General features: G+C 35.5%; 1 protein-coding gene across 12 annotated transcripts in view; it reads left to right on the forward strand.

The window, feature by feature from the left end:
- The window catches only part of ATP11A (ATPase phospholipid transporting 11A), a 117,340-nt gene that overhangs the window by 59,187 nt on the left and 31,300 nt on the right, over window positions 1-26,853 (forward strand). For all 12 annotated transcript variants that reach the window (XR_009965035.1, XR_009965038.1, XR_009965039.1 and 9 more), the window contains exons 2-14: window positions 660-782; window positions 8,259-8,348; window positions 9,455-9,535; window positions 13,148-13,255; window positions 15,171-15,299; window positions 15,761-15,864; window positions 17,715-17,765; window positions 20,186-20,250; window positions 21,866-21,947; window positions 22,958-23,108; window positions 24,250-24,447; window positions 25,083-25,256; window positions 26,665-26,828. Coding sequence is in view for 8 of the 12 variants with exons in the window: in XM_062619632.1 (XP_062475616.1) it covers window positions 660-782; window positions 8,259-8,348; window positions 9,455-9,535; window positions 13,148-13,255; window positions 15,171-15,299; window positions 15,761-15,864; window positions 17,715-17,765; window positions 20,186-20,250; window positions 21,866-21,947; window positions 22,958-23,108; window positions 24,250-24,447; window positions 25,083-25,256; window positions 26,665-26,828 (1,520 nt within the window). In the remaining 4 variants the exon portion in view is untranslated. The remainder of the gene's footprint in view (window positions 1-659; window positions 783-8,258; window positions 8,349-9,454; window positions 9,536-13,147; window positions 13,256-15,170; window positions 15,300-15,760; window positions 15,865-17,714; window positions 17,766-20,185; window positions 20,251-21,865; window positions 21,948-22,957; window positions 23,109-24,249; window positions 24,448-25,082; window positions 25,257-26,664; window positions 26,829-26,853) is intronic.

The following is a 26,853-nucleotide window of genomic DNA, read 5'->3' on the forward strand; positions in this document are numbered from 1 at the left end:
TTTATGATGCAAATATATGAACATTTTACTTTGGCTCACCTACATTTTTTTCTACTTGCAGACACAGCTGTTATTAAAAAGCAGGGGATCTGAGTTTACAAGCTGAGGTCTTTTCCTGGCAATCTGAGGGTTCCTAAGCTTGTTCATGACTGGGGAAATTGTTATTGCCAGTATTTCAGAGAACACAGTTTATTTGCTGCAAATGAAATAGCAAGTTGTGGCTGGATAGTCTTAAAAATTGGATGTGTTTGTCATACATACATACAAACACTGTAATTACCACTGATACTTACCAGTGGTAAAATGAGTAGCAATCCCTTAAACAGTAAATACCTAATTTGATAAATTCTTCTTTCTTCAGTTACAAAACTAAAAAGTTAGAACAGTAATTTTCATGGATATTGTCGAATTGCCTTAAGGGAAAGTGCAGTACAGTTAAGGCAGTTTGTGTTAGATTATGTGTTTTAGTGCTCCTGAGATAATACAGAGAAGAATGAGGGGTCACGCACTGATGGCTATGTGTGCATTTATGTTCGGATGTGATTAGTTAATTCAGTGTGTTAATTCAGTGGAATTAGTTAATTCAACTCATTTTACTGCAGAAATACAGAGTGACCTGACATGATAACTGTTGGCTGGTTTTGTTTTTTTCTCCATAGTGTGCTGGAGAAGAGAATTGGGTGGACAGTCGAACTATTTATGTTGGGCATCGTGAACCACCTCCAGGCACCGAAGCATACATTCCACAGAGATTTCCAGATAACCGAATAGTCTCATCAAAGGTAGTAGTAATTTTTTTCATTCATTTACACAAATAAGCATGAATTATGCCAGTTTACATAAATCATGACTGGCAGAAATAAAATGACGGTATCTCAGGTTTTTTCCACAAAAACTAATTGCCAAATTGCCTCTAGCAGGAAGAAGAATGGGATGATTTGCAATGTTTACTGTAGTATATAGTAGTCTTAGAATGATACTGTGTGTTTCCACAATGGAGTAAAAAAGCAATTTTCATTTGGGGCAACCCTGGGGTAAGGAAAATCTTCCCAAGAAAAGACTACATCATTTGTAATCTAAAGCAATACCTCCAAGTACTAGAAGTAGTATGATGAATGTAAGTGCTCAACAAACAAAGCTATCTCCACAATAACAGTGCCATTCCCTTCAAAAACTTGTATTGACAAAACCCCATTGAAAGGATATTCATTGTTATAAACATGCAAGTGAATCATTCTTAAACTCTTGGTATTCTGATACAGTTGTGCCCTTTAGAAACCTTCCAGTTCTCCCTCACTTTAATTAGTAAATCTTTCTGTAAGATTCACCAGCTTTCTGTGCTCATTTGTGTTGTTGGTACTCTCTTACCTGTTTAGACTGACCGGCTTGCTTTAGCCAAAGGTTCATTCTGCAATGGCATGGAAAGCTGAACATTTGCAACTTATTGTGTGGCTGATACCCCAAGAACTTAAAGTTTTTAATGTACTTGAGTTTCAATCTTCATGAGTACACACCTTCAACCAATTATGAAATAATGAATTCAAAAGAATAGCTTTTTCTGGGAAAATGTCTTTGTGAACAGTAGCTGAGATCCACAGCCTCTTTTTAAGAACTTTCGTAGCATTGTGATCTCAAGGAACTGAGCACTTATCATTGCAGATCTGAACACTTACCATCCATTAATATAATGGCAAAGCTGTAATAAACCCCACGCTTTTGTCAAACTATGTCTCATTCCTTATGTGAAATTTTGTATTTTACTACCTTCCTTCACTCCTATTTTTACTACCTTATTTCTGTACTTCATTCAGAGACAGTATGACAACAAACAACATAGTATCTAGGTGTCTTTAATTAGAAAGTTTGAAATATAAAGCAGTAAATAATCCAGGTTGAATACAGTCAAGCTAGTACAATGGGAATCCTGTACTCGACACATCAATTGAATTGTCTTATGGATTACTGAAGAGTAAATACATTTTATGGAAATATTTCCACTCCTGTGATACTCTTTTTTCGTCTTGCACATCTTATCTGGGTCGTACATAAAGGTATTGAAGTTACTGCTGTCACTTCTTGAAATAAAAACATCTTGCTCAACTCTGCAAGATGTTTGACATCTTTTTGTGATGATGTTAATAGTGGAGGTTTCAAGTTACTGTGCTTGGCAGAGTGAGTTTTTTTAAATATAACTTAAACCTGGATCAAGCTGAGGATCCCTGTCAGCAATTAGTAAATATGTATGATTTTGACTATTTCAGGAAGAAGACTTCACTATATTTTTATTTAGACATGAAGCATGTTCAGTTAAATGGTAGACTCTTTATTTGTGAATGGTATCTGTAATCAGAATTCCACAAATAAAAGATTATTAATGGATATGTTTTTATATGTACAGTGCTTCTCAAATGTTCTGTTTATTGATTAAATTTCTCACACTTAAAAAATAAGATGGCGTCTTCATGAAAGTAAATACAGTGGTGATATTTCAAGAGGGAATAGAGTTCATGTAAATGCTTTATAATATTAAATAGTTCCTTAGACTGCCAAAAAATCAGTTTTAATGACAGTTGTCTTTATATGAGAACTTTCCATGCTGTCCCTTTCAAGTAAACTCTATTACTCACATGCTCCATCCCAAACAGCCAAAGGTCAAAGCATCATTGTGACTTGACCAGCATTTATTCTATGATTTTATGATTCTGTTCTAGGTTGTGTAAGCTTCTAACTCTTAACATTTCATTCTGTCCTTGTCACTTGCTCCTTTATGAACACTCTGGAGGAGCATCTACCACAGCTTTGGAAACATAGACATAAGCTTCCTGAAAAATGATCAAATGTAACAAAATTAAGATGGGAAAGTCATAACTGTTAGTGTAAAATACACATCCACACAAGCACACTGTATAATGTTACCTCAGCCATGAAGGGTATTTGCGTCATCTTTCATCAGTGAGACAGTAACTATCAGTTGTGCTTTTATAGGTCTCTAATGCTTAGTATATGATTGTTCTTCAAGGATGAGGAACTCTGAATTTCCAGGTACAGATTTTTTGCCAATTTAAAACAAATTGAATTCTGAAAAGGGTAGTTTAAAGCCATGTTGAAACCTCATCAATTAGTCTGTCTGTATGCTCCTGTACTAACAAATGTTCTGTCATAAAGACTTTTTTTTCTGAAAAAAGTGGCAGCTCCAAATAATATGAACCTCAGACTTTCTATAGTTATTTCCTTCCAAAGGTAAACTTTACTGTGCTTCACCAGAGGTTTCCTGGTGTCAGCAAGATAATAATTTTATTCCAGTACAGAGGGATATTTCTTGCATGTTGTAGTATCACTATGGAATGTGGTTAATTCTTTGTCTGCTTAATGACATATTCCTGGTTGTGAATATGATATATAGACAGACCTTGGCCAGACCAAATGCTCTTTTGGTTTGATGCATTAATTCAATTACGATTTTAACAATGTATTTCAAAAAGGCTCTGTTGGAAAAAAAAAAAAAAAAGCCAAAACCTTGTGTCTTTTGGACTGTACATGAAGTTTGCTTATGTTCTAAAGATAGTGGCCTTTGTAAGCTGAATATGTATGTTCATCTAACTTGTACTTCAGCTGAATAGGGTGATAGCCTTCAAAGTAGCTGTTGTGTGCCCTTCATTGAATTTATCATATGACAGTGGTGCAGCATGGCAAAATACCAGCTAGTACAAAATCCTAATGTTTCATATGAGAGGAAAGAAAAAGTAATTGAATTGGCAGGGAGGTTGCTTGCTTTTTTTCTTTAAAAAGTATTCACATTTTGAAATTATTTGCTGAGTAGTAGAACTTCTATGTCAAAAGGAAATTAAGTTAAACCTTGAAGCAGTGGCAGTTAATGGAACTTGATAGGAAAGAACTTTTCTTCTTCTTAAATTGGATAATGAAAGTTGGTTTGTTTTTTTTTTTATGTAATAGCATGTTTGGGTTTTTTTTTTTTGGGGGGGGGGGATGTTTGTTGTGGGGTTTGTTGGGGTTTGTTTTTGTTTTTTAAAGCTGATAAATTACAAAGTAACTTTTTTAATATGAAACTTCCTTAAGGAAGGTCCATGCTTCATATTTATGTGCTGGGAGTATCCCAGTCAGCATGGTAAACTGAGTGTCTGTACCTGGATAGTAGCGCATGGGTGTGCCTGACCAGCTAAGAATGACCAGAGGTCCATCTGGCACGCTACGCTGTCACCAGCAGTAGATGCCTAGGGAAGAATGCTAGAACAAATAAGAGCTGAGACTGATTAAATATATCAAAGAACACAGGAAGTTAAACAAATTATGTTTAAAAAAAAATTTATAAATATAATTGTAAAGAAATTGTCAAACTTTTGATCAGACCTTTTTCAGCTATTCTGTTCAAGTGGGATGTATGTATGTAAGAGATACATAAAACATGATACTTATGTTGTTTAAATAGCATAATAATATATAAGGCATTATTATATATTAAATGGTATGTGCATGTATATGCACACACATACAGAGTCCAGTTGTTAAGCTGGCACCTTTAGAATATATTGTCTCTTGGTAGTTGACATGTACTATAAAAATCTGTATATTAAAAATATTGGTCACAATGCACATGTTCAAGTTTTGTGTATGTGTCTTGATCTGTTAAAAACATTGAAAAACTTAAGTGACTGCAAGACTACTGTTCAGCTTTTATCTGTCCTCCCTGAATTTATTATCCTCAAGATGGATTCTCTTTTGCAGAAGGTTTAAGAATCGGCATAGCAAAATGTCTGCAAACCAGGGCTGAAGTAACATAGTAGGTATTTTCTTCAGAATGGTTTTAAGCATTTACAAGTAACATTTGAAGAAGCTGAGGGAAAGGAGTGGAAGCAGGTTAGAAGAGAGCGGGTGACGTTTTAAAACAAATAAAGTGTAAGAAGCTGAAGTGTTGAAAGAACTCAGTAATCCAATATGGATTGCTTTTTTTCCCTTGTAGCTCCAGCTTTTGATGTCAAGTGGTTACTGAAACTCTCCTTTTACTTATGATATTATCTGCCTCTTAGGATGGAGAGAAGCTTGAAATGTGAGTCAAAATTCTGGCTTACAGATATCAAATTAAAAGGTCAAAATAATGTTTAAAAAAATTAAGCTATTGTTAAGAAGACCCTGTTTTATATTTTTGAATTCATGGGACTGGCTCTAACACGGAGACGTTGGAGCTGAAAGCAGTAAGGCTTTAGCAAAGAAGATTCAAGAATTGGTGAGATGGAGCAGAGGCATAGTGGAAACACTGTGGAAGTGTGCATAAAGAGGTCAGCACATAATTACACAAGTACACCAGCAATGCAGGTGCTATTACTGTTATAAATGGGAAAAAAAAATCTAATTGAATTGTGCAGTTTTGACTCCAGGCAGTCTGATTTTACATTTCCTTGTACAGTGCTTCAGATGCATCTGTTCACACAGTGTGTTTGTCTCTTGGATGGATACGTAACTACTTCTTGCTGTCTGACATATTGCCTTCTGTATGCAAAAGGCATGTATGTTCTCTGACCTCTAAGTTTTTTGCAGCAATTTAAAAAAAAAACAGTTTCCAACCTAAACCTTCAAACCTTTCCCAGCCTAAAAGCTTCAAGTGTGTAACTATTTGGCTAACCTTATTTTCTTCAAGTGAGTTATACCGGGAAAAAAAAGTAGTTAAGTATCAGTTTGCAAAAAGCACAACTAGAAATTAGCTGAAGAAAACTGGTATTAACTCTGTATGTAGGCACAGTAATCTGCTGTATTTAGTAACTTCATTTTTAATGTCTTTTCTTCAAAGACTTTTATTTTGTTCATGCCTAATGAGGGTAGAGAAACTGCCTTGAATGCAGTTATTAAATCAGTCTTATTCTGGGTGGCAGCCCACTGTTGTTTCTCATGGGAGTGATTATGGTGGTTAAACATTAATCATCCATTTGTAGATACTGGTCAGAGCTCTTGATGGCTGGGGCAGAGTGAGGTCTGTCTAGATACCTTAGTGCTCTGTCTGTCTTGCCTAAACCCCTTCAAAAATTGTTACTTCTACTTTGAAGGTGAATGGACAGAACAAAGACATACTTTGTATGTCTGAAACCCAACGTAATAAAGTGCTAAAAGTCTGTGAGGTTGTTTGAAAATAAAGTTTTAAGTCGTCTACTGTATTAAAGAAGCATCCATTTTAAACAACACCTCTCAGACCATAAAAGTGATCTAATTCCAGGTAATTCACATTTATTCAGGTAAGAGAGTTGCTGACCAAAGGTGGAGCTGTGAGAAAGACCACTGCTTTGACAGAAAGAGCCTGAGGTTGGAAAATGAGGGGATTGATACTAAGGGTACAGATGAACGTTCAACCTTTTGATAGATTGTTTTAACTAATTTACTTCCTCATACTAGATTTCAAATATCTAGTCTGACAACAATATGCTGTCACCACACATTTAGTCAAATAACCTGCTAGGAGATTTAAACAGGAAGTTCTTGCATAAAAGATTAAATTTTTATATTATAAATGGTGAATTGGGGAGCTTGTATAAATCATCACATTTTAACAGTCAAAAAACCCTCTAATGTGGAAGAATATTTTATCAAAATAGCTAAGCAGAAAATTTAAACAAGTTTTTCACTGAAACCTCTATTCATTTTTTCCTTCTCAGCAGATGGAGATTTTTAAAAAATAAACAGAGATAATTTGCCTGATAACAAGTTACTGATGAAAATATAAAATTACTATCACTGAATAAAATCTGTATGGTCATATATCACAACAGCAGCTTTGAATGACTTTTGTGCAAGGAAAATAATCAAGTCTAACCAGTTCTCTTTCAAAATTCTAAGATAAGTAGCTGGGTAGTGGACAGTGCAAGCAACATTCCAATCTGATGAAAAGTACTTGATTGCAAAGTGAGAGCACTTGACTTTCCAGCATGGGTGCCTGCCTGAGTTGTGGCTTGCTCACAGGTGATCTAATACTGAGGTAACTATTAAGCCGGCTGTTTACTGAGGGCATATTTAGACTAGATCCCAATTTTTGGCACATGACAGAAAAAGAACATTTCATTCCTATGTCTTACAAATGTTTAGGCTTTAACCTCCAACAAGTAAAAAGATTACTTGTACATAATAGGGCTTTTACATACAATTAAGGCATGATTCTCAAGGATCCTTTCCACCTGCAGATGTAATAGAGGTGTTTTCCTTCTAGAGCTCTGTCTGTCTTCCCTTTCAAAGTCAAATTCTTAAAATGTCTAGCTCATGGCATAACTTGCATGTCAGCAAGTATAAGCGCAATCTGCCAAGAAGACAAGGCACATTTGTAGCAGAACAAATAGATTAGGGGAAGCTTCTTAGTCCATCTCTTTAGACATGAAAGTTACATTGGAGTTGTCATTTTGTTATGTGTCAAATGATAATTTGAATAATAAGATGATACAGTGTTAGTTTTGTCAAGCAATTTTTTGCGGCTTTTCACACAGTTTTAGCTGCTGCTTTTACATGCATTCCGATAAGCAGTCCTTGCAATTTAAAATGTTTTGGGTTTGCAGCTACACTGAGCTGTGTAAAAAGAGTATGACTGAACCTACTGCAGGACAGAGGAAGGAGCTACATGATGAACTCCTTTCTCTCTCACTTTTATCTTATTTGTTCTTCCTTTGAAGTTTTTGGGTTTTGTTTGCACTTTTGTATACTGTTTCTTATTTAATTTTATTAAACTTTAGATAATTTGTAAGATCAGTAGAGAAGTATGCAGCCATTTACTCTTACTCACTGCTATAGTTTATTTTGAGGAGTATTTTTGTGTCTAAGACAAGGTGCAGAAGAGGGGCTGACAACTTTTGTTAACTTGCTATGACTGCATAGTTAAATCTGAGTGCCATGTATCTCTTCAAGTCATGCATGCAAAATAGAAATGACTTAAAAGTGCTGTTTGAAGTGACTAAGAAGTTTTTAAAAATCCATCGGTGGCTTTAAATGAACTGTTCTGTAACTAGATCTCTGAATGAGCATTGTTGTTAGAACTTGTTTCAGTCACAAGTATCAACATTATTACAGTTCAGAAAATTGATACAAATCCAACAGTACATGGTTGCCAATTTAAGATCCCGTTTCAGTAAATTCTTAAACAAAGTAACAAAAATACTTCTGCTTCTTGTTTAATTTAATCTTGAATTGTGAGTTACAAATTTGCTTGATTTTTAGATCAAAAAATGTGAACGTTTCTCTCAAACATTCATAATCTGTGCATTTGTTTTCAGTACACATTTTGGAACTTTGTACCAAAAAATTTGTTTGAGCAGTTCAGAAGAATAGCTAACTTCTATTTTCTCATCATTTTCCTTGTTCAGGTAAGCTATCCCCATTTTTCAATACATTTCTGGAGTTTGAAAAGGTTTAAAAAGGCACTGGTTTTGATGACTGAAGAGGTAAATGGCTGACCCTGGACAACCTTTTGTACTGATGATGTGATAAAAGGAGTTTTGTTTCATTTCCAGGTTGTGAATATGAATCTAACCTAAAGAGAAATTGATACCATCACCAGTTTGATGGCAAGATACCTCTTGATAAAATTGAAAAGAATGTGTAACTTTTATTTTGTTATAAGCAAACATCCAGATCAGCAAAACCATTGTTATAAGTTAGATTGATGATAAACTTCTGTTAGTTTTGCTGAATGTTATTTTTTTTTAATAACAGAATGGCAGAAATTTTCCAATTGCACTGGAAGGCTGTGGAGAAACTAAATTACAGATTCTTATACAATGCTTGCTTAGTATGGTACATAAATATTTGGGTCTGTAATTATTACCTCACACAACTAGTTTGATGCTTTCTAGGTGTCTTCATTATGAACCTTTCACAATCACTTAAATATATTAAACAATAAAAATCTTACAGAGTTAAGTGAAAAGCTGCATTACTTGGCACACCAGGTTCCGTAGAAAGAAAAGGTATGCAGATTGCCAGGAAAATTTAGACTTTCTTATCATTTGAGCTCTCTCTCTGCATTCTACTTCTGTTTATATTTGCAGAAGCCACAGCCCAATATTTTGGTATTTACTCCTTGCACGTGTAAGAACAGCTGTAGCTGTAACATGTAAAAATTACACTATACTGATTTCTAATGTTGCTTAGTAATTTTGTCTCCAAAGCTGCAGCTTTCCAATCTGGTTCTTAAACTCTTGCAAGCAACTGCTTTTACTAGTCATTAATGTCTGAATGTTAATGTGATCTAAATATACTATTGTATCTTACTATAGCATATAGTTTTCAAATTTTGTTGGTATAGTATATATTCTTAAAATTGCATTAGAGTACTATGCTTTTTAATTAAAGTTCCTTAGAGCTTTGTGAAGATATTGGTGAAATGATTACTTGAAACATCTTGGTTGAAAAATTGACAGTTTATATTCACAAAAATATAACCAGAAAATATTTATTCCTTTTGTTGCAGTTAATCATTGATACACCTACTAGTCCAGTTACAAGTGGACTTCCACTTTTATTTGTCATCACTGTAACAGCTATAAAACAGGTGAGTAATCTAGTGAGCAAAAGTAAAACTAAAGAGAACATTATTATTTGGTTTGTGTATTTCAGTTTTCCCTGCCTTTTTGTGTTAGACTAAATTAGGGCAATGCTGAAAGAATGATTGTGATAAATTTTGATATATTTTTGTTTCCTTAGTTTAAGTAGAATTGGTTGCTATATGATGATGTTTCACTCGTTTAATGCAAACTCATAAATTATTTAATAATTTTGATGTTCTTGTGTTCCAAGGAATCATTTCCCTTCTTGTGTTCACTCAGCACAACTCAGCTTTCATTTATTTGTTTCTAAATTGCTGTCCACATCCTGTTATATTTTTCCGTGACTGAAAATGAGCTTAGTAAAAGCTACAAAAACTCATAAGAAATCTGCTGTTAACCTTCAGGTTTCCTTAGCCTTTACAGTATGAACGGATAATAAAAATTATTTTGGTTCAGGTCTTCAGGATATATTTGATGGTAATCTACAGTTCATAATGATAGCTGCAGTGCTTTCTGCAGGTTAGGATTGAACAGATGTTACTGTATTATCTCATTTTAATATTTTTTTTAATATTAACCCATAAAATAGATGAAAACCCACACAAGTATTTTTTTTAGATATTAGTTGTTGCTACATCTTTGAGTATAAAAGAACTTCCTAGAAGTTGTTCTGTTAAAACAGAATTGCATAATACAGGTATGGAATTATACAGGTTTGCCATTTGACTTTCAAGTTAGTACTACCAAGAGGATAGTGATTAAAGTAGTTTTTCACCAGCTATCCTAATGCTGCAGTGCTACCTTTGGCATGAGCACATAAATGTAGATGGAGTCTTATTGAAAGTAGTGGAATCTCAGATATATATGGAATGTTTTAATTCATGTGGAGATATTAAAATCAGATCTGTATGTTATCAGAGCCTCTGTTATTTCAAATTGCATGTAGATCAGGAATTATTTAGGAATGAGCTCATAATTGCCTTTCTATTGATTTAGCCAGAGATGAATTTATTGACTTTGTGAGTTTCAAGCCAGCTAAAGGAGGACAAGAGGATACCTAATCTTGCAAAAAACCTTGCTAGTGCAGAGTTAATTTGTTGAAAATTTTACTAAATTTGAGCTAGCAAGTGATTTTATAAGCAGTACTTTGTATCTGGTGCCTACAATACCCTTCTGCATTTACTCTACCATCTCACCATAGCCACAGAATAGTTTCTAATAATTTGGGCTCCTATAGTAATAGTCACAAGTCATGTTCTTTACAGTGGTTCTGTTATGTGTTTGGCTTTTTGCCTTCAGTTTAGTTTAATGATATTTGCTTCTGTAGGATAGCTGTCAATGTAGGCACTCAGTGGCACAGCGAGTTCCCTTTCATGGTTTGGTCTTCTCTGTGTCTCTGCGTCCAGATACCAGCCATTTCCTTCCTTCATTTCAGTGAATGGAATGTGAATGTGGAAGGAAAATCTGCACAAGCAGCATCTTTTGCTGGGCTGCTTGGAGGAGTTAGTACTTTCCATGAGCATAAGGAAGCTCTTTTACTTTGTGTTTCCAAAAAATGTTATCTTTTGAGGGGGAAAAAAATAAAATCCATTAAATAGTTTAATTCAAGACTGCTTCTAGGTCAAAGTGCTCCTTATTTTACCTCAAAACTTGTAGAGATAAGACTGTATTTCTTACATACCTATGACGGATTTGATGATTAAAACAATGGCTAACAAAAATGAGGATGTGGTGTGTTGACCCTGGCCAGCAGCCAAACACCCACGCACCCCTTTTCTCACTCCCCTCTTCTGTGGAAAACAGAGAGAAAGTGAAGATACTTGTGTATCATATTAGTGACACGTTATAGGGAAGTAACAGCTATGCCAAGCAAAATAAGGAATTCATTCACTACTTCCCATTGGTAGGCAGATGTCCAGTCACTTTCTGGAAAGCAGGGCCTCAGCACAAGTCATGCTTGCTTAGGAGGACAAGTGCCATCACCACAAATGATCCCTTTGTGCCTGCTTTCCCTGAGATTTTCTTGCTGAGCACAATTACATATAGTATTGAATATCCCATTGGTCAGTTTGGGTCTGCTGTCCAGGCAGTGTCCCCTCCCAGCCCCTTGCCCACTACCCGCAGCCAACTGACCTCTTTTTCAATGTATGGGGAAGTTGGACAGAAAGGCTTGATGCTGTGCAAGTACTGTTCAGCTGTAGCCAAAATACTGGGGCCTAACCAACACTGGTTTAGCCCGTTACAAAGCGTGGCAGCATATGAGCAGCTGTGAAGAGAGTGAACTCCATCCCAGCCAGGCCCAGAACAGAGGGTAGTTTTGATTGTCCCTGCATAGGGTAACTGACTACCTTTACAGTCTCTATGCTAAATGCAGACTTTTCCTTCATTCATTTTCAAAGAAACTACAGAGAGCAGTATTGTAATTTATTTACAGTGCTAACTATATACAATTGAGTATATTCTATTGTAGAATTTCTGGTGAGCAAAAGCTGTGATGCATGCAATAGCTAGTATTTTAGGTGTGGCTTTCCCGCTCTGAAGATATTAAATTTTGCACTTTAGAATTTTACTGTAGGTTGGTAGTGGCCTACCACAGCCTGGATTATGACATGTGGTGCCTCAAACTGCAGTTCTATCTATCTCCTTGAGTCTTTCTCCCAACAAGTGGGACCTGATTGATAAGCTGTACCAGCTCCTGGAGGTATATTACACTGAAGTTAGAAAGACTCTGTGGGTTCCCAGATTATCTCTGAGAACATCCAAGGCAGTGGTGCTTTTGTTTTGCATTGCATTTTCAATGGTTTAGTGTGAGGTGTCCCTGCCCATGGCAGGGGGATTGGAACTAGATGATCTTAAGATCCTTTCTAACCCTAACTATTCTATGATTGTATGTATTCAAGAGAATTAGATGTAAAAATGCATATGGAGCCAATGGTGTCTTTCAGTCCCAATTTTTATCCCACAGCAACACATTTTGAATGGAAAGTTGCAGGTTCCCTGTCCTTTACTTTGTTTCTGCATGTAGCTTTTGGACGATCAAAATAAGTTATTCTGCAGTCTCTTAAAACAAAATTCTTCAGGTTGATATATATTGTATATAAGGTTAAAAAGTGTTAACAAGTGTATAACAATCAGAAAATAATGACTACCTTCAGTTATGTCGTTACTTCATCATCTTTCAGTATGAAGTCTCAGTCTTCCAAAATATACTTCTATGCCTCTATCTTCTTGGCAACCCCTTCGAGAAGTACTTTGCACTTACTCAGGAGTCAATAGAGCATGAAAAAGAGATAATCACTTAACCACCAGAAAGTTCTACACTTTGTAAACACCCCTATTCATCAGAATGTCTTCATTAAAATATATAATTTTGTTGACTAATTTTAACCATGAATGTTCTTGTTTGTAAATGTCCAACATGACTGACATGTATCAAAATTTCATTTGTTCTAGTGAGAATATATTCTTTTCCCCTCTTCCCACCTCTCCCTCCCCATTTCTTGATAAAGGATAATCTCGATTTGATTGGTTGATTGGTTTTGTTGCAAGATAGAGCTTATTTGTGTCTTTATAGCCAAATGTGCATCATTGTGTCATTCCATTTCACTATTTTCTAGGGTTATGAAGATTGGCTTCGACATAAAGCTGACAATGCAATGAACCAATACCCTGTTCATTTCATTCAACACGGTAAACTGGTTAGAAAGCAAAGCCGAAAATTAAGAGTAAGTAATTATGACTTAACAGAGTAAGGCTTTACTTCACGCTTCTTGTGGAACAAATTATACAGAAATGCAGCATGATGATGTTGCAGCACTTCTTACATTTCGTTGAGATTAGACTTGCAACATACTAATTTTTAATTTAATGCCACTCAGTAAATTTTATAAGCTAGATATGTTTCTATTTTATCTTGTTAACTCCTAACTGTTCCATTCATTTTTCATTTTTTAACTCTAATTTTTCCACTCATGCTTTGTCTTCTCTCCATTTTCAGTCTATGGTTATGCACATTAATGATGTATTTAAGACAGATTATCATAGCGCTACTGATGTGTCCTATGTATACAACATACATATGAATACATATATATGCAACACATTCAGAATACTTTCTTCATAACTCTTCAAATCACAGCCTCTTCATTGGCTGTTGAATGTTGCTGCATTCCCTTCCTGGCATTTTAAAGATTATTTTCAGAATTAATCTCTGCTTTTTTTTTTTTTATAAGCAGATTCTTTGATTCTTTTCATCGTCATTCTCTTTAGAATTCAGCAAATTTGATAGCTATTTGTTTGGATTTTTCCTTATTTCTGATATCTTCATTAGGGATATCTTTTTTCTGTTTTGCCTTGTTTGGACGTAAATGGCTCTACAGTGTTTACAGCCTTTCTGCTGATGCCTTTCTCTGTGATCTTCCCTTTGAGTGTGATAGCTTCTGCCTAGGGCTTTCTGGTAATAAAAAAAAATTGAAACATCACATGCTGAGTATTCCTTATACATAACTAAACAGTTAAATACTGCAAAGAAAGTACCACATGACTGAAATTTGTATTCCATTAAGTAATCTATTGCCCATATTTTCTCAATTTCTCCCATTCTTTGCATTTCAGAGACTGTATTTTGAGCAACTAGATAGTAGGAGACAGGCATAAGAAATATTTGCATAGAAAGGGATATCTGTAAATATCTGGATGAATATCTGGATAAATTCTTGGACATGTATTAAGCAAGAAAATGGACTAGAACATGTAAAGGTAGACTGTTATGTACCTAAAGCCTGTGGACATTTGATTAAAGACAAGGTTTCTTTTTCACTGCATCACAGACCAGTTGAGGTTGTCAGGCATGTGTGGAGGTCATCTGGTCCAACCCCCTCTGCTCAAGCAAGCCCACCAAGAGCTGGTTGCCCAGGACCAGATAGCTTTTGATTATCTCCAAGGGTAGAGATGCAATCTGTTCATTTTTTTTTCCTTATAATCATTTGAGAAGATGACCCCACCAAAATGTATCAATGCCTTTTTTTCTCAAATGAATGGTTTAGAGCAATATTTTGAATTTATAGTTGGTTTCCTGTTCTGTGACACTCAAACGCGCTGTAAGATTTAACTGTGTTTTCATGACTACAAACTAATTTGCTCACCTTTAAATACGGATGAAAATAGGATGGACTTCTAGTCATAAATTCTGCTGAAAATATATCCTATTTTCATTGCCAGACTTGGAAATCATAACTTTTGCAACTATATAATTATTTTCAGAGCTACATGCTTATCCTCAACAGCCAACAAAAGTAGCTCAAATCTTCAGCTGTTTTTGAAATAATGTTTTGTTGTATTTAGTCTTAAAACAAGGATAGTATCTTCCTCTTTCAAATAAAGTTGCAAAACTTAAGAAGGCAGTACTTGCAAAATGGTTATCCTTAAAGGAAATATAGTACACAGCAGACCTCAGCCATTCCACAAGGTGTGATTCAGTTTTTGAGATATTCCTGTAGTTCTTTACTGCTGTGATAAAATCGTGGTGTAAATAAAAGTAGATGAATTTTCTAAATATTTTAGTGAACTGATGTTTTGAAATCTGAAAATCAGGCTGCTACATAAATGCTAAATGCATTTTTTGTTGTATCTTTTCTTTAGGTTGGAGATATTGTAATGGTAAAAGAAGATGAAACATTCCCATGTGACTTAATATTTCTGTCAAGTAGTAGAGAAGATGGAACGTGCTTTGTTACAACAGCTAGTTTGGATGGTGAATCCAGCCATAAAGTAATTAAATGTTCTAAATTTCCTTTCTGAGGCAAAGCTTGCTTTTAATTTTTCATATTTGACTGCATGCTTACATGTGTGAGCAGATTAACTTGTGTAACTTAGGTTTCTACCAATTGACTTACTTTTTCGTAAAGTAACATTTTATGGAAAGTTTAAAAATGTATGTATTTGTGACTTTGTGCCCAGTATAGACATGCAGATTACAGAGGTAATGCAAAAACTTTTTTGTACTTAAATGCTTTCATGGTGACCTGATTAGTTACCACACTGCAAGCTACTTGCATGTAATATAAGATGATGCCCACTTAGGAGCATTTGAAGATGCATCTTACTTGAACTATGAGCTCTTATGTGGAAGTTAATAAATCTGCTTCATGCTGAACTGAAATATATGTGCAGATTAATGTATTCTATATCTGTCCTTTTTTATTTTATTTACACCTTGATATTTGTTTCAGACTCACTATGCTGTTCAAGATACAAAGGCATTTCACAATGAACAAGAAATGGATGCACTACATGCTACCATTGAATGTGAACAACCTCAGCCTGACCTTTATAAGTAAGAAAATAATTCTTGCCATTTTACTTGGTGTTCCCTAACAATAAATTATAAGAATATCATAATGAAAATATACTGGCTGCATCTGGCTGGATAGAGTGGGCTCCAGAGTGAGCTTGACATCAGCTTAGTTTTTCATCCTTGCTCCTTTCCTGCAGGTAGTTCACTGGTCTGCTGTAGGGCAGTGGTCTCCAAAGAGGGGTGCACAAAGCAGGCCATTTGTGTGGCAAAAAATTTAGAACTTGTGGTTTTTTTTAATCTAAAAAATAAGAAAGAAATTAAGCTTTACTAATATTTAATACATTTCTTAACACTGGCTGTCAAGAAATAGCCTGTATGTCAGTCCCATGTCACATAACAGTTTGTGACAAGTCTTCAGGGGATGAGAGGATATTCTGCAACAGACAGGTTGCTTGTGGCACCATGTCTTGTTCTTTTGCTTTCAGCACACATGAATAATGAGAATATGTATTGGTAGACAGCTTCTATCTCTGCTACTTTTTGCTTGGCACTTTACTGGTCAACAAACCACAGTGACGAATCTTTCTTTCCAAAGGCACATGGTCTTTTTACATCAAGATGCATCATAACAAACTCTACAGTGTCATTAGATGTGGCTCTGCTGTGTTGTATATTTTCTCAGCAGACAGGTTGCCAGTTCTCTGAGCCTGGGAGGTTTCCCTTTCAGGGTAACAGACCCACCAGTTCCCCAGTTTCCTCTACCATCCAGAATGCTGATGTCTGCCTTAATCTGGTTTGATTTGAGGTTATCCACTTAGACTGTGATATTGCAAATACAGCATACTGGATCTGACTGAAATGTAGTAAATATTCTTCATAGCAGCCCATTTGGTGTAGTGGTTTTGATTTGTAACAAAACCAGTGTTAATAACACACCCGTGTTTTTGCTGTTGCTGAAAAATGCTTGCGCAGTGTCAAGGGTTTCTCTGGTTCTCACTTTGCCCCTCCAGCAAGTAGGCTGGGGTTGGGCAGGTAGGCTGGGAGCGGACACAGCCAGGAAATTGACCTCAGCTGACCAGAGGGTTGTTCTGTGCCATAAAATGTCATGCTCAGCAATAAAACTAGTAGTCTTTCAAAAGTAGCTGTTGCTTGAAGACTGGCTGGGCATTGGTCTGCTTATGGGAGGTGGTGAATGATTGCCTTTGTGTCACTCGTTTTGTTTTCCTTCACTTACTAATCTGTCATTATCTTGCTTTTGCTCTTCCAGTTCTCTCTCCTATCCTTCTGGGAAGGGAATTAGCAAGAGGCTAGTGCATGCTTAGTTGCTATCCAGCAGCAACCCACTACATACAGATAAAATGAACTTAGAGAGATATTCAGAGGGAAAATTGCTTATTTGCCTTACACTTTTGTTTTAAACTCAATTGTAGGGTTTAGGTTTTGTAAAGAATAGTAATTACACTGGGTTACCTTGGGTAATTTAGGGAATAAGATTTCTTGTTATTTCTTGCTAATGGGTCTACTTAGAATATTTACGTCTAATTTTAGAATCTCTTATATCTTTTTATATGGACATTTTACACTGACTTACTGTTCTGTGTATTTTTCTGTTTATGTGTATCTCCGTGTTCTTGTTTATGTTCTTGGTGATCAGAGCTTGTTCAACTGGAGGGTGCTCACTGTAATAAATACTTTGTAGAAAATATTTCTCAATCTATTCTTACATATGTTTTTTGAAGTGACAGTAATTTTCTTTGTTTTCAAACATGTATGTGTGGTGTATATATATCTGTAATGTAATGTACATTAAACTGAAATATTTGGACATATATGCATAGTAATACACAAATTAGCAATGTTGTTAAGCTACATATATACTTCCCTTGCAGATTTGTTGGTCGAATAAATGTTTACCATGATAGGAATGAGCCTACTGCAAGGTAGGGAAAATCCAGAGTTTTTACACACTTGAACATTTCCAGGGTTGTGCTGATTTTGGCCAGGGTAGAGTTAATTTTCTTCATAGTAGCTGGTACTGGGACTATGTTTTGGATTTGTGCCGGAAACTGTTGATAATTCAGAGTCAAGGCCTTTTCTGCCTCTTGCCCCATCAGCAAGTAGAGTGGGGTGCACAAGAGATTAGAAGGGGGGACAACCAGGACAGCTGACCCCAGCTGACCAGAGGGATATCGCAAACCATGTGGCATCATGCTCAGCATATACAGCTGGGGGTAGAAGGAAGGAGGGGAGAATGTTCATAGTAATGGCATTTGTCTACCTAAGTCACTGTTACATGTGATGGAGCCCTGCTGTCCTGGAGATGGCTGAACCCCTGCCTGCTGATGCGAAGTGGTGCCTATTGAACTGTCTCTATCTCAACCCAGGAGTTTTCTTGGTTTTACTCTTCTAATTTTCTCCCATCCCATTGAGGGTAAGGGGGTGTAACTGATTGGCAGTGTAGGGCTTAGTTGCTGGCTGAGGTTAAAACATGACAAGGTTCAAATAGGTATCAATGGTGAACATTACCTTTGGTTCACCAACAGCATGCTGCCTTGTCTTATTAATAATATGTATTTCTCATACAAGTTTCCAGACTTATTTCATATATAAGTATTTCATATTTTAATCAGATAGATTTATCTCATTTATATTTTTGTCTTTATTCAACTTCAATTTTATTTGACGTGTATTTAGTTTATAAATTACGCTGATAGGATTTTGACCGTGCTTGTACAATACTGCTCCATTAACAGGAGATCCTGATAGTGCACTAAACAATATGAATAGTATCACTTGTATATTTCTCTGTTTTTTTCTTCTTAGAAATTTAAGAATATGAACATGCCCAGTATAATGTTTAGTTTTAGTAGTGGTTTTTGCACATTTTTCTAAAATGTCTAGTGCTGTGTGTTCAGGAAGGCAACATCCAAGGTAATTAATTTTGTATGTTGTGAACGATGTGATCTGTTAGCCTGGGTCTGGCACTTAGAAGGGTCTGCCTCCTGTGCAAATAGGCTTTATCCTGAAGGGAGTGCAGTGCTTTGTGCTCAAGGAGCAGTCTCAGGACATTCCTTGTCCAGCAACATAAAGAAAAAAAAATGAAGCAGTCAAAAGAGGCACGAGTCTTCCTCTCTTTTCTGCCTAGGATCTTCTGTCTACCACCAAGGAAGAAACTTCCCGTACCTCATTTTGTTCAGGTCCTTGGTACAAAGAGGCAAAGCAATAGGAGGGAAAGCTTCTTGCTGGGTGATATCCTAGACTCCAGCATATGGGTGGTGTACAAGTGTGTCTACATGTCTGACTTCTATCACAGTCTGCTACGAAAACTGGTTTTTTTGTTTGTTTGTTTGTTTGTTTTTAACTTCTTTCTCTTTAGAGATTGACTAATACAGTTGGCTGGAAATGAAGTTGGGTGGGAGAGGACAGTAAAAGAAGCAAAAAAAAATAACCTTTTTGATCTCAACAGGAATTGATCTGTGTATAACACAAGAAGAAAGTCTGTGGCATTAAGACTTAAATTCCTTGGACAGCACTATTAGAGCAATGGGTGTTTTTTACTATATTGGGATATAATGTCTTATAATCCAAGTCATTCATGTAGCATCACACCACTGGTTTAGACGAAACTAGTTTCAGGTTGTATGGCCAGGGATGTTTGTTTTTTTTGTCTTTAGAGGATTAGATTAGATTAGATTTTGGAACACTTTGAAAAACGTGAACACGTTAAACATTTGGAGCACATTAAAAAAAACTGAACTTTTTTTTGTCATTACTGTGTATATGGTCTGATAATTCTACATGCTTTCTGTCTATAAAGTAGTCCTTGGTTTTGCACTAATATGGTGATTTATATTATTTTAAATTGCATAGGGATCCTTATATTAATTTCCTTATTCCTCAGTAAACTATTTTACCTATATTCAACTTTATGCTTTGAAATGTATACAGTAAATATCAAACAATACCTTATATGCCATTTATACTTAAAATGGAAGAATGTATTTTCCTTAATAAGTAATTCTAGCATGTGGGATACTATCATTTATATAAGCCTAAAAAAGACTTGAATTGCTATTTTTAAAGATACGCACCTTGCTATTAGGATCATGAATCTTTATTTAGGTACCTGCATATGTGGTTCTTGGATGCATTGGTTTAAGACTTGAATTGTGAAATTATGAGTTTAATTTTAGGCATCTACATATTTTTAATTTTAACTGAAAGCTTTAAATATGCCTAGTAATTTTGTTACACAAAGTAGAAATATTTGACTAAAACTAATTTCCTCTTTTATGTGGCTTCTACTAAGGTCTGCTGTTTCTCTCTAAAGGTTTATATTTTGTAACATTTATCTTTGCAGGCCATTAGGATCTGAAAATCTGCTTCTTAGAGGAGCCACTTTAAAGAATACAGAAAAAATCTTTGGTAAATCTTTCTATTGATTATTTAAATAGACTGTGAAGTAGCAAGCAAACATTAAACAAGGCTACAACCCTACAGTTACTACTGACCATATGATTTCTAATGAGTCACTTGATTTGCAACTTTTTAATAAGGTTTACTATTGTAATTGCAGTGAAGTAACTATTAATGATGTATAATGACTATAAAAAGTTTTTGGAAGGAGGATTTTATTGTTTGTCTTTAACGATTACTTAAGGTGACTCAAGAAGACAATTCAATTTCATGTAAATATATGGCTTTTGAACAGGCACTGGAAATTAATGATGTTGTCCCAAAGCAGTTAATGAGCCTATTGAAAAATCTTTATAATCTGTTTTGCTCATTTGTTGAAACAGACACCCCAACCAGATGTAAATATGATTGATCAAAAAACCATCAATCCACTTAAACAGTTCCTGATCAAAATTAGACTTTCTGTTAGCAAGTATATTTTATGTGTACAAATTGTCCACATTCTATAAAAAATGTTGCATATTTTAGCAGAAATTGGAAGCACAAACTGAGATTTTTTTATTTTTATTTTTTTAAATTCTTCAAGAAAGCCTAGTGGGAGTAGTAGTTCTGTTATAACAGGCCAGTCTTTATCAGTGACTAAAGGAAAAAGGATCCAAATTATCCTTTATCTTTTACAACTTCGGTACTCCCACGAAAGATCAGTGATAGCCATGAACTTAGCCTAAACTACCAAAATCTTGCAACTTTTTCTCAAAACAGAGTGCAAAAAGTATGTATTAGTTTCAACTTCCTCATTTTGCTTTTAGTTGTAGTCTAAAATAGATGGACTAATATAATCCGTTTGTAGAAAGTATTTTTGTAAATTTCAGGAGATGACTTTAATATTTAATATTTATTTAATATTTAATATTAATATTCTGTTATCTTGAGTATCGGGCAGAAATGTTTCTAATAAGCAGTTGTTTCTGGTCTGCCTTACATATGCAGCATTTGCCATTACCCCAGCACAATTCATATCCTGAATTATTTTATTTAGCTATGTACAGATGTGCTTGCTTAAGTACTTTAAGTCCATCATCTTGTTTACAGCTTCTTTTAGTTGCTGTGTTCAATCTTCTGAGGTTTAGTCTTTTGATCTGTGTTCTCAACAGGAAATTTGTAATGTCAAACGATCACTTTTCATTAATTCTAAAATTTTACTGAAGCAAGCAAAATTGATGGTTGCCTTTTATTCTTCTTAGATGTGTCCTGTAGTTTAGCCCTATCTGGATTTTCTTTCACGATGTATGACTTAGCTTCTAAAATTATAGCCACAAAAGAGAACTTAAAAACGCAAGGCGATTTATTCAAAACCCCAATTTGGATTGGCTTTGATACATAGCAACATGTTAGCAATTGGGAACTGTGACTCTGGAATGGGATGTAAATGCTGCTTAAAGTTTCCTAAAGTTATTCTTTATTAAAGCTATTTCTAGTTTCTGAGTATCATCTAAATCTTTGTTCTTTTTCTTCAGACTATAGAGAATTAAAGAAATGATGGAGTATAATAATAAAGTGAATTGTGCTTTTATGAAGTTGTTGTGCTATGTAATCATTAGTAAAACAAGTTGTCTAATTTCAGGTGTTGCTATCTACACTGGCATGGAAACTAAGATGGCATTAAATTATCAGGCAAAATCACAGAAACGATCTGCTGTAGAAAAGTAAAATTTCTCATATTTATTTTGGGGGTGGAAAACTGCATGTTCGGATGGTGAATAAAAGGGGAGGTTTTTTTTTATTTTACTAAATGTATATGTTTCATTAGAGGTAGAGGGACTTAATGGTTTGTTTTCAGTAAAACCAATTTTTTGGATGCAGTTTACTTTGGATCAACTGCGGTAACACAAAGCCTGTCTGTGGCAGGTTTCCCATGGTTTAGCTAAAATTAGAAGTTCCTTGCAGGGCATATATAATGGGAAAGGAAGACACTGCTATTCTCAAGGAAAGAGCTGACATTGGTTGCTTACTTTTTTAAAGAGAGATAAGTATTCTTTAGTCCTACTCTGCTATCTGAAATCATCAGCTCTGAGTAAGGTGTCCAAGCCTTGTGGAAAAAAAAAGGTGTTAAGGCAAGATGTACTGACTGGCTGACAGCCCTTCTCTTACACAGTGACTGAGCATTGGTGATGTGTCTTTTTCAGTTCTTATTGATATATAACCAGTGGCTTCTAGTTCATACCCATTCATCGATGAAAATATAATTTTAAATGTGAAATGTTCTTGCTCTTTTTTTAGATCTTGTCTAGAAAGTGTTAAATCATTACAGCTACATAGCACAATGTTCTCAATAGATTTATATTCCATGAAAATACTTATGTGAGTGTTTTCTTGTCAGTTCAGAGAAATGGCATAAAAAGGCCTGCAGATACATGTCTGGTTATTCTGTTATGATTCCATCTATGCTATTGTTTTTAATAATGTACTAGGTTTGGTAAGGTGTCCCACACAGTTTGGAAAACAATTACAGCAGTTTACATTTTAAATAGAAAATCATCCTCAATAATATTTTTCTGTGTTGGGAAAATGCTGTAGAAAAGTTATATAACATCATAGTGTTAGAATTGGAGCAAGTGTTAAGCTGAAGCACAAATGTAACATTTTTCAATAAACTGTGGTTTATGTGCTAATGGAGTTCTCACTTTGCCTTTATTTATTTATTTATTTTTTTTAGATCAATGAATGTATTCCTTATTGTATACCTCTGTATTCTCATCAGTAAAGCACTAATAAATACTGTCCTGAAGTATGTCTGGCAGAGTGAGCCATTTCGTGATGAACCATGGTATAATCAGAAAACGGAGCCAGAAAGGAAAAGAAATTTGGTATGGAAATAAATTTCAACACCAAAAAGTTTTACTAAACCTGTAATGTGCAAGAATCCTCCTGAAAAGCGTACACAGCCTGCTTGCTTACTGATCGTAAAATGTTTTGTTTGCTAATAGTGGTGACGGTATGTTTGCAGAAAGCTTATATATTAAATTTTTGCACTCAAGTTATACATATGAATTTAACTGATGAGAAAATGTCATGTTTAATATAAGAACTGTCCTCTTGCAGAGGAATATAGGACTGAAAGATATCTGACAGCTGTTGGTAATCATATAACAGATGTGTTCAAAAGAATCCACTGTGGGAATCTGTGTAACAATACCCCTTAAAAACTTAGTTTGATATAGCTCTGTAACTCTGTCATGAGCATTAGAGACCCACAGGAGTGTTGCCAGTGTCTGATGACCCTACCAGAGAAAGGAAGTCCAGAATGGATACCCACATGATCCAAAGTAACAGACTGAGCTCAGCACTACAGAAAATGCAATATTATGACACTAAATACTTCCAGTGAGACTAGGGGAAAATTTTCTTGGTTACCCTAAATGCATGATGGGCGCACACTAGCCAGGCATGTTCTAGATTTCTCATTACCACCAGTAGCACCATCTCGGCCTGCTTAGCAGGTTGACTATGCTTCCACAAGTCTCCACCACTGAAAAAATTGAGCTAGGTTATATGCACACATTTTACTTGTGTTGAGAGAAGGAAGGGAAACCCTTTATTCATTAATGAAATGCTGCCTGAAAGTTATGTAATTGGTAATCCTTGAATGAGTTGCTGCAGGTTTATGTTGCTTTTCTGGTAATTTGTGAATGTACATGTTACCATTTTCCTTGTTCTCCTACAGGTGTTCATCACTCTCATGAGTTGCTCTAGAATTTACAACCATGATGTGTGACTATAGACCTGTAAAGAAAAATACAAATTTTTAGAAGTTTTTTCTTTATGCCAAATCTGTTGTGATGTTATATACCACGAAGGCACACACTTGTGTTGAGCTGTGAGCTGTGAAAGGTGTTGCTTACTGTTTGAAAGTTACTAGAAAAAAAATAATCTGCAAATGTATGTAGTCATCTTTTGGTTTTTGATGGTACCTGAAAAATCAGTATTTTCATCTTGTTTCTTTGGCAGTTTCTTCGAGCGTTTACAGATTTCCTTGCATTCATGGTTCTTTTCAACTACATTATTCCTGTATCCATGTATGTCACTGTGGAAATGCAGAAATTTCTTGGTTCTTACTTCCTTACATGGGATGAGGAAGTGTTTGATGAGGACACAGGTGAAGGACCACTGGTGAATACTTCTGACCTCAATGAAGAGCTGGGACAGGTAAATTTTAACAAATGATAATTTTTTTTCAGCCTTTTCTACCATAAGTTTTTATTTTAAAATCGTTAGGGTTTTTTTTTTCAGCTTGAAATATTGAAAAATTCAACATTGATACAAAAGGAGTGTTTCCAGGGCAGTAGCAGTGCCCAGTTGTGTAACTGTATATGACCATTAATCCAGAATCATCACTTAAACTAATGTAATTGTAGTGGGGAATTCTGATACCACCCTAAGGACCATTCTGACAGAAACCAATCTAAATCCAGGCATGTACATTAAATAATGATCCTTGGGAAATTGAATTCATGTGCGTTTTGTTTCCATAAATATCTGTCTTGCAGCACGAAAGCAATTAAAAAACAAAAAAGAGACTGGGAGAAGAGAGAAAATAGGTTAAACACATTATTTGTATGTGTTATGAAGCAAAAGATAGCTTTGCTGAGAGTCTTGTGTGATAAAATCTTTCCAGGCCCAATTTCTGTGGAAGATGACTCCCAAAAGAAATTGTCTTCTTCTTTTGAAAGAGCATGCATAAGGATCCTTAAAGGAAGATGTAACCCAGTAATAATCTCAGTTTTGTTAAGAGAACTTGGAAAATCTCTGCTCTGCTGTTTTTAATTTGTGCTTATTTGCAGATTGAGTATGTCTTCACAGATAAAACAGGAACGTTAACTGAGAACAACATGGAATTTGTAGAATGTTGCATTGAAGGGCACGTTTATGTGCCGCATGTTATCTGCAATGGCCAAATTCTCCATGATTGTACAGGCATTGATATGATTGATTCTTCTCCAGGAGGAAGTGGAAAGGTATTATGACTTGTTCCTGGTTTTTATAATGAAACATGAAAATTGAACTGTGCTGATGTGAAGGGAATATTGGAAATAAAGCATTCTTGAGTTTCACTAATCATAGTGTATAATTGCAGGAAATTCATCACAGCACATACATTTTCGTTTCCTAGTTTAAACTAAGATTTGAAGACTTAATGGGAAGTTTCCCGACTTACTGCAGATGTAAAATTGAATTAAATAAAACCCCAAAATACAGAACTTTCTTTGGTTAGTAGCTAAAGAAATGTAATAGCTGGTTTCCATTTAACATTAGTGGTAATAGGGAAAGCAAGGCAGGAAAGCTCCTCAAGGGTGAAAATGAGTGTTCAAGGCAAACAGTCATCACTGAGTGAATATGTGGCCAGAGAATGGTTTATGATTAAATGAAATTACTTTTAAATGTGACTTAATATAGCCACATTTGAAATGTGTTATACACAGCATGTATAAAAAACATGCTGCTTTTTTGCTGTGTAAAGCAAAGTTAGGTGAAAGTTAAGGAGCTTTCATATGTCAGCTAATGAGCAGGTTGTAAATGGGCAGGATAATCATAGCCAAAGGACATTGGATATATTTTTAAATATATCAGTACAGTGTCAAATCATAGTTTGGCCATACCCTTCACTATGCCAAAACAAGGCCTCTTAAAATATGTTGATATAATTCAGCAGCCTTATAGCTGTCACCCACAGGCCTCAGAATGCGGTCCCAAGGTGTTTTTATCTTGGAATTCTAATGGCACAGTCAATTTGTACTGAACAGCACAGAAGAATAAGATTCAGACACAAAGCGACAGGTAGAATACAGTCAGGTATCCATGAAACAGAAATATTTTTCTGTTGTCAGAAGCTGTCATTACCGAACCATCTGAAACTTCATAGAAGTTGTTGTCTCCAGCTGCCAAAATGCCCACCTCCTATATTTTATATAGCTCTTAAAGATACTCAAGCTGCCTAAGGAACTGAAATCTGTAAACCCTGTTAAGACTTGTACTTCAGGTGCTGCATCCCTCTGTCTGGACTCAGGACTCTTAAAATTGTACCTCAACTAGTATATGATACAGTTTGTTCAAAGTTTAAGTAAAAGTAAAGTTAATAAACCTTTAGCCACATCTAGGACCCAGGAAGCAAGAGACGTACCCTCTTTTGGGCATCAGGAGCTTGGCTTGCATGGCAATGCTAGTAGCAATAGCAGCTGATGAGCGGTTGTGCGTACCGCTGGGAAAGACTTGGCTCCCCCTAAAGGGCAGGTGACCTGTGACATTGCCTTTATCTGACAGAAACAGTAGTAATTAGTGACATGGAAAACTTTTCCTTCAGAAGGTTATCAAAGCAGTGCATGAAATTGGTAACACGTAATGGCAACTATTTCTTTTATGTTTTAGGAGAGAGAGGAGCTATTTTTCCGAGCTCTTTGTCTTTGCCACACTGTCCAGGTGAAAGATGATGACAGTGTAGATGGATTGAAGAAAAGCCAGCTCTCAAGAAGATCTTGCATATATATATCATCATCACCAGATGAAGTTGCTCTAGTTGAGGGAATACAGAGGTACGTGTATAATTAGATATTATAA

Source organism: Pezoporus occidentalis, unplaced genomic scaffold (assembly GCF_034315485.1).
Source record: "Pezoporus occidentalis ecotype Australia unplaced genomic scaffold, CSIRO_AGI_Poc_V1 ctg105, whole genome shotgun sequence".
Classification (NCBI taxonomy): Eukaryota; Metazoa; Chordata; class Aves; order Psittaciformes; family Psittacidae; genus Pezoporus; species Pezoporus occidentalis.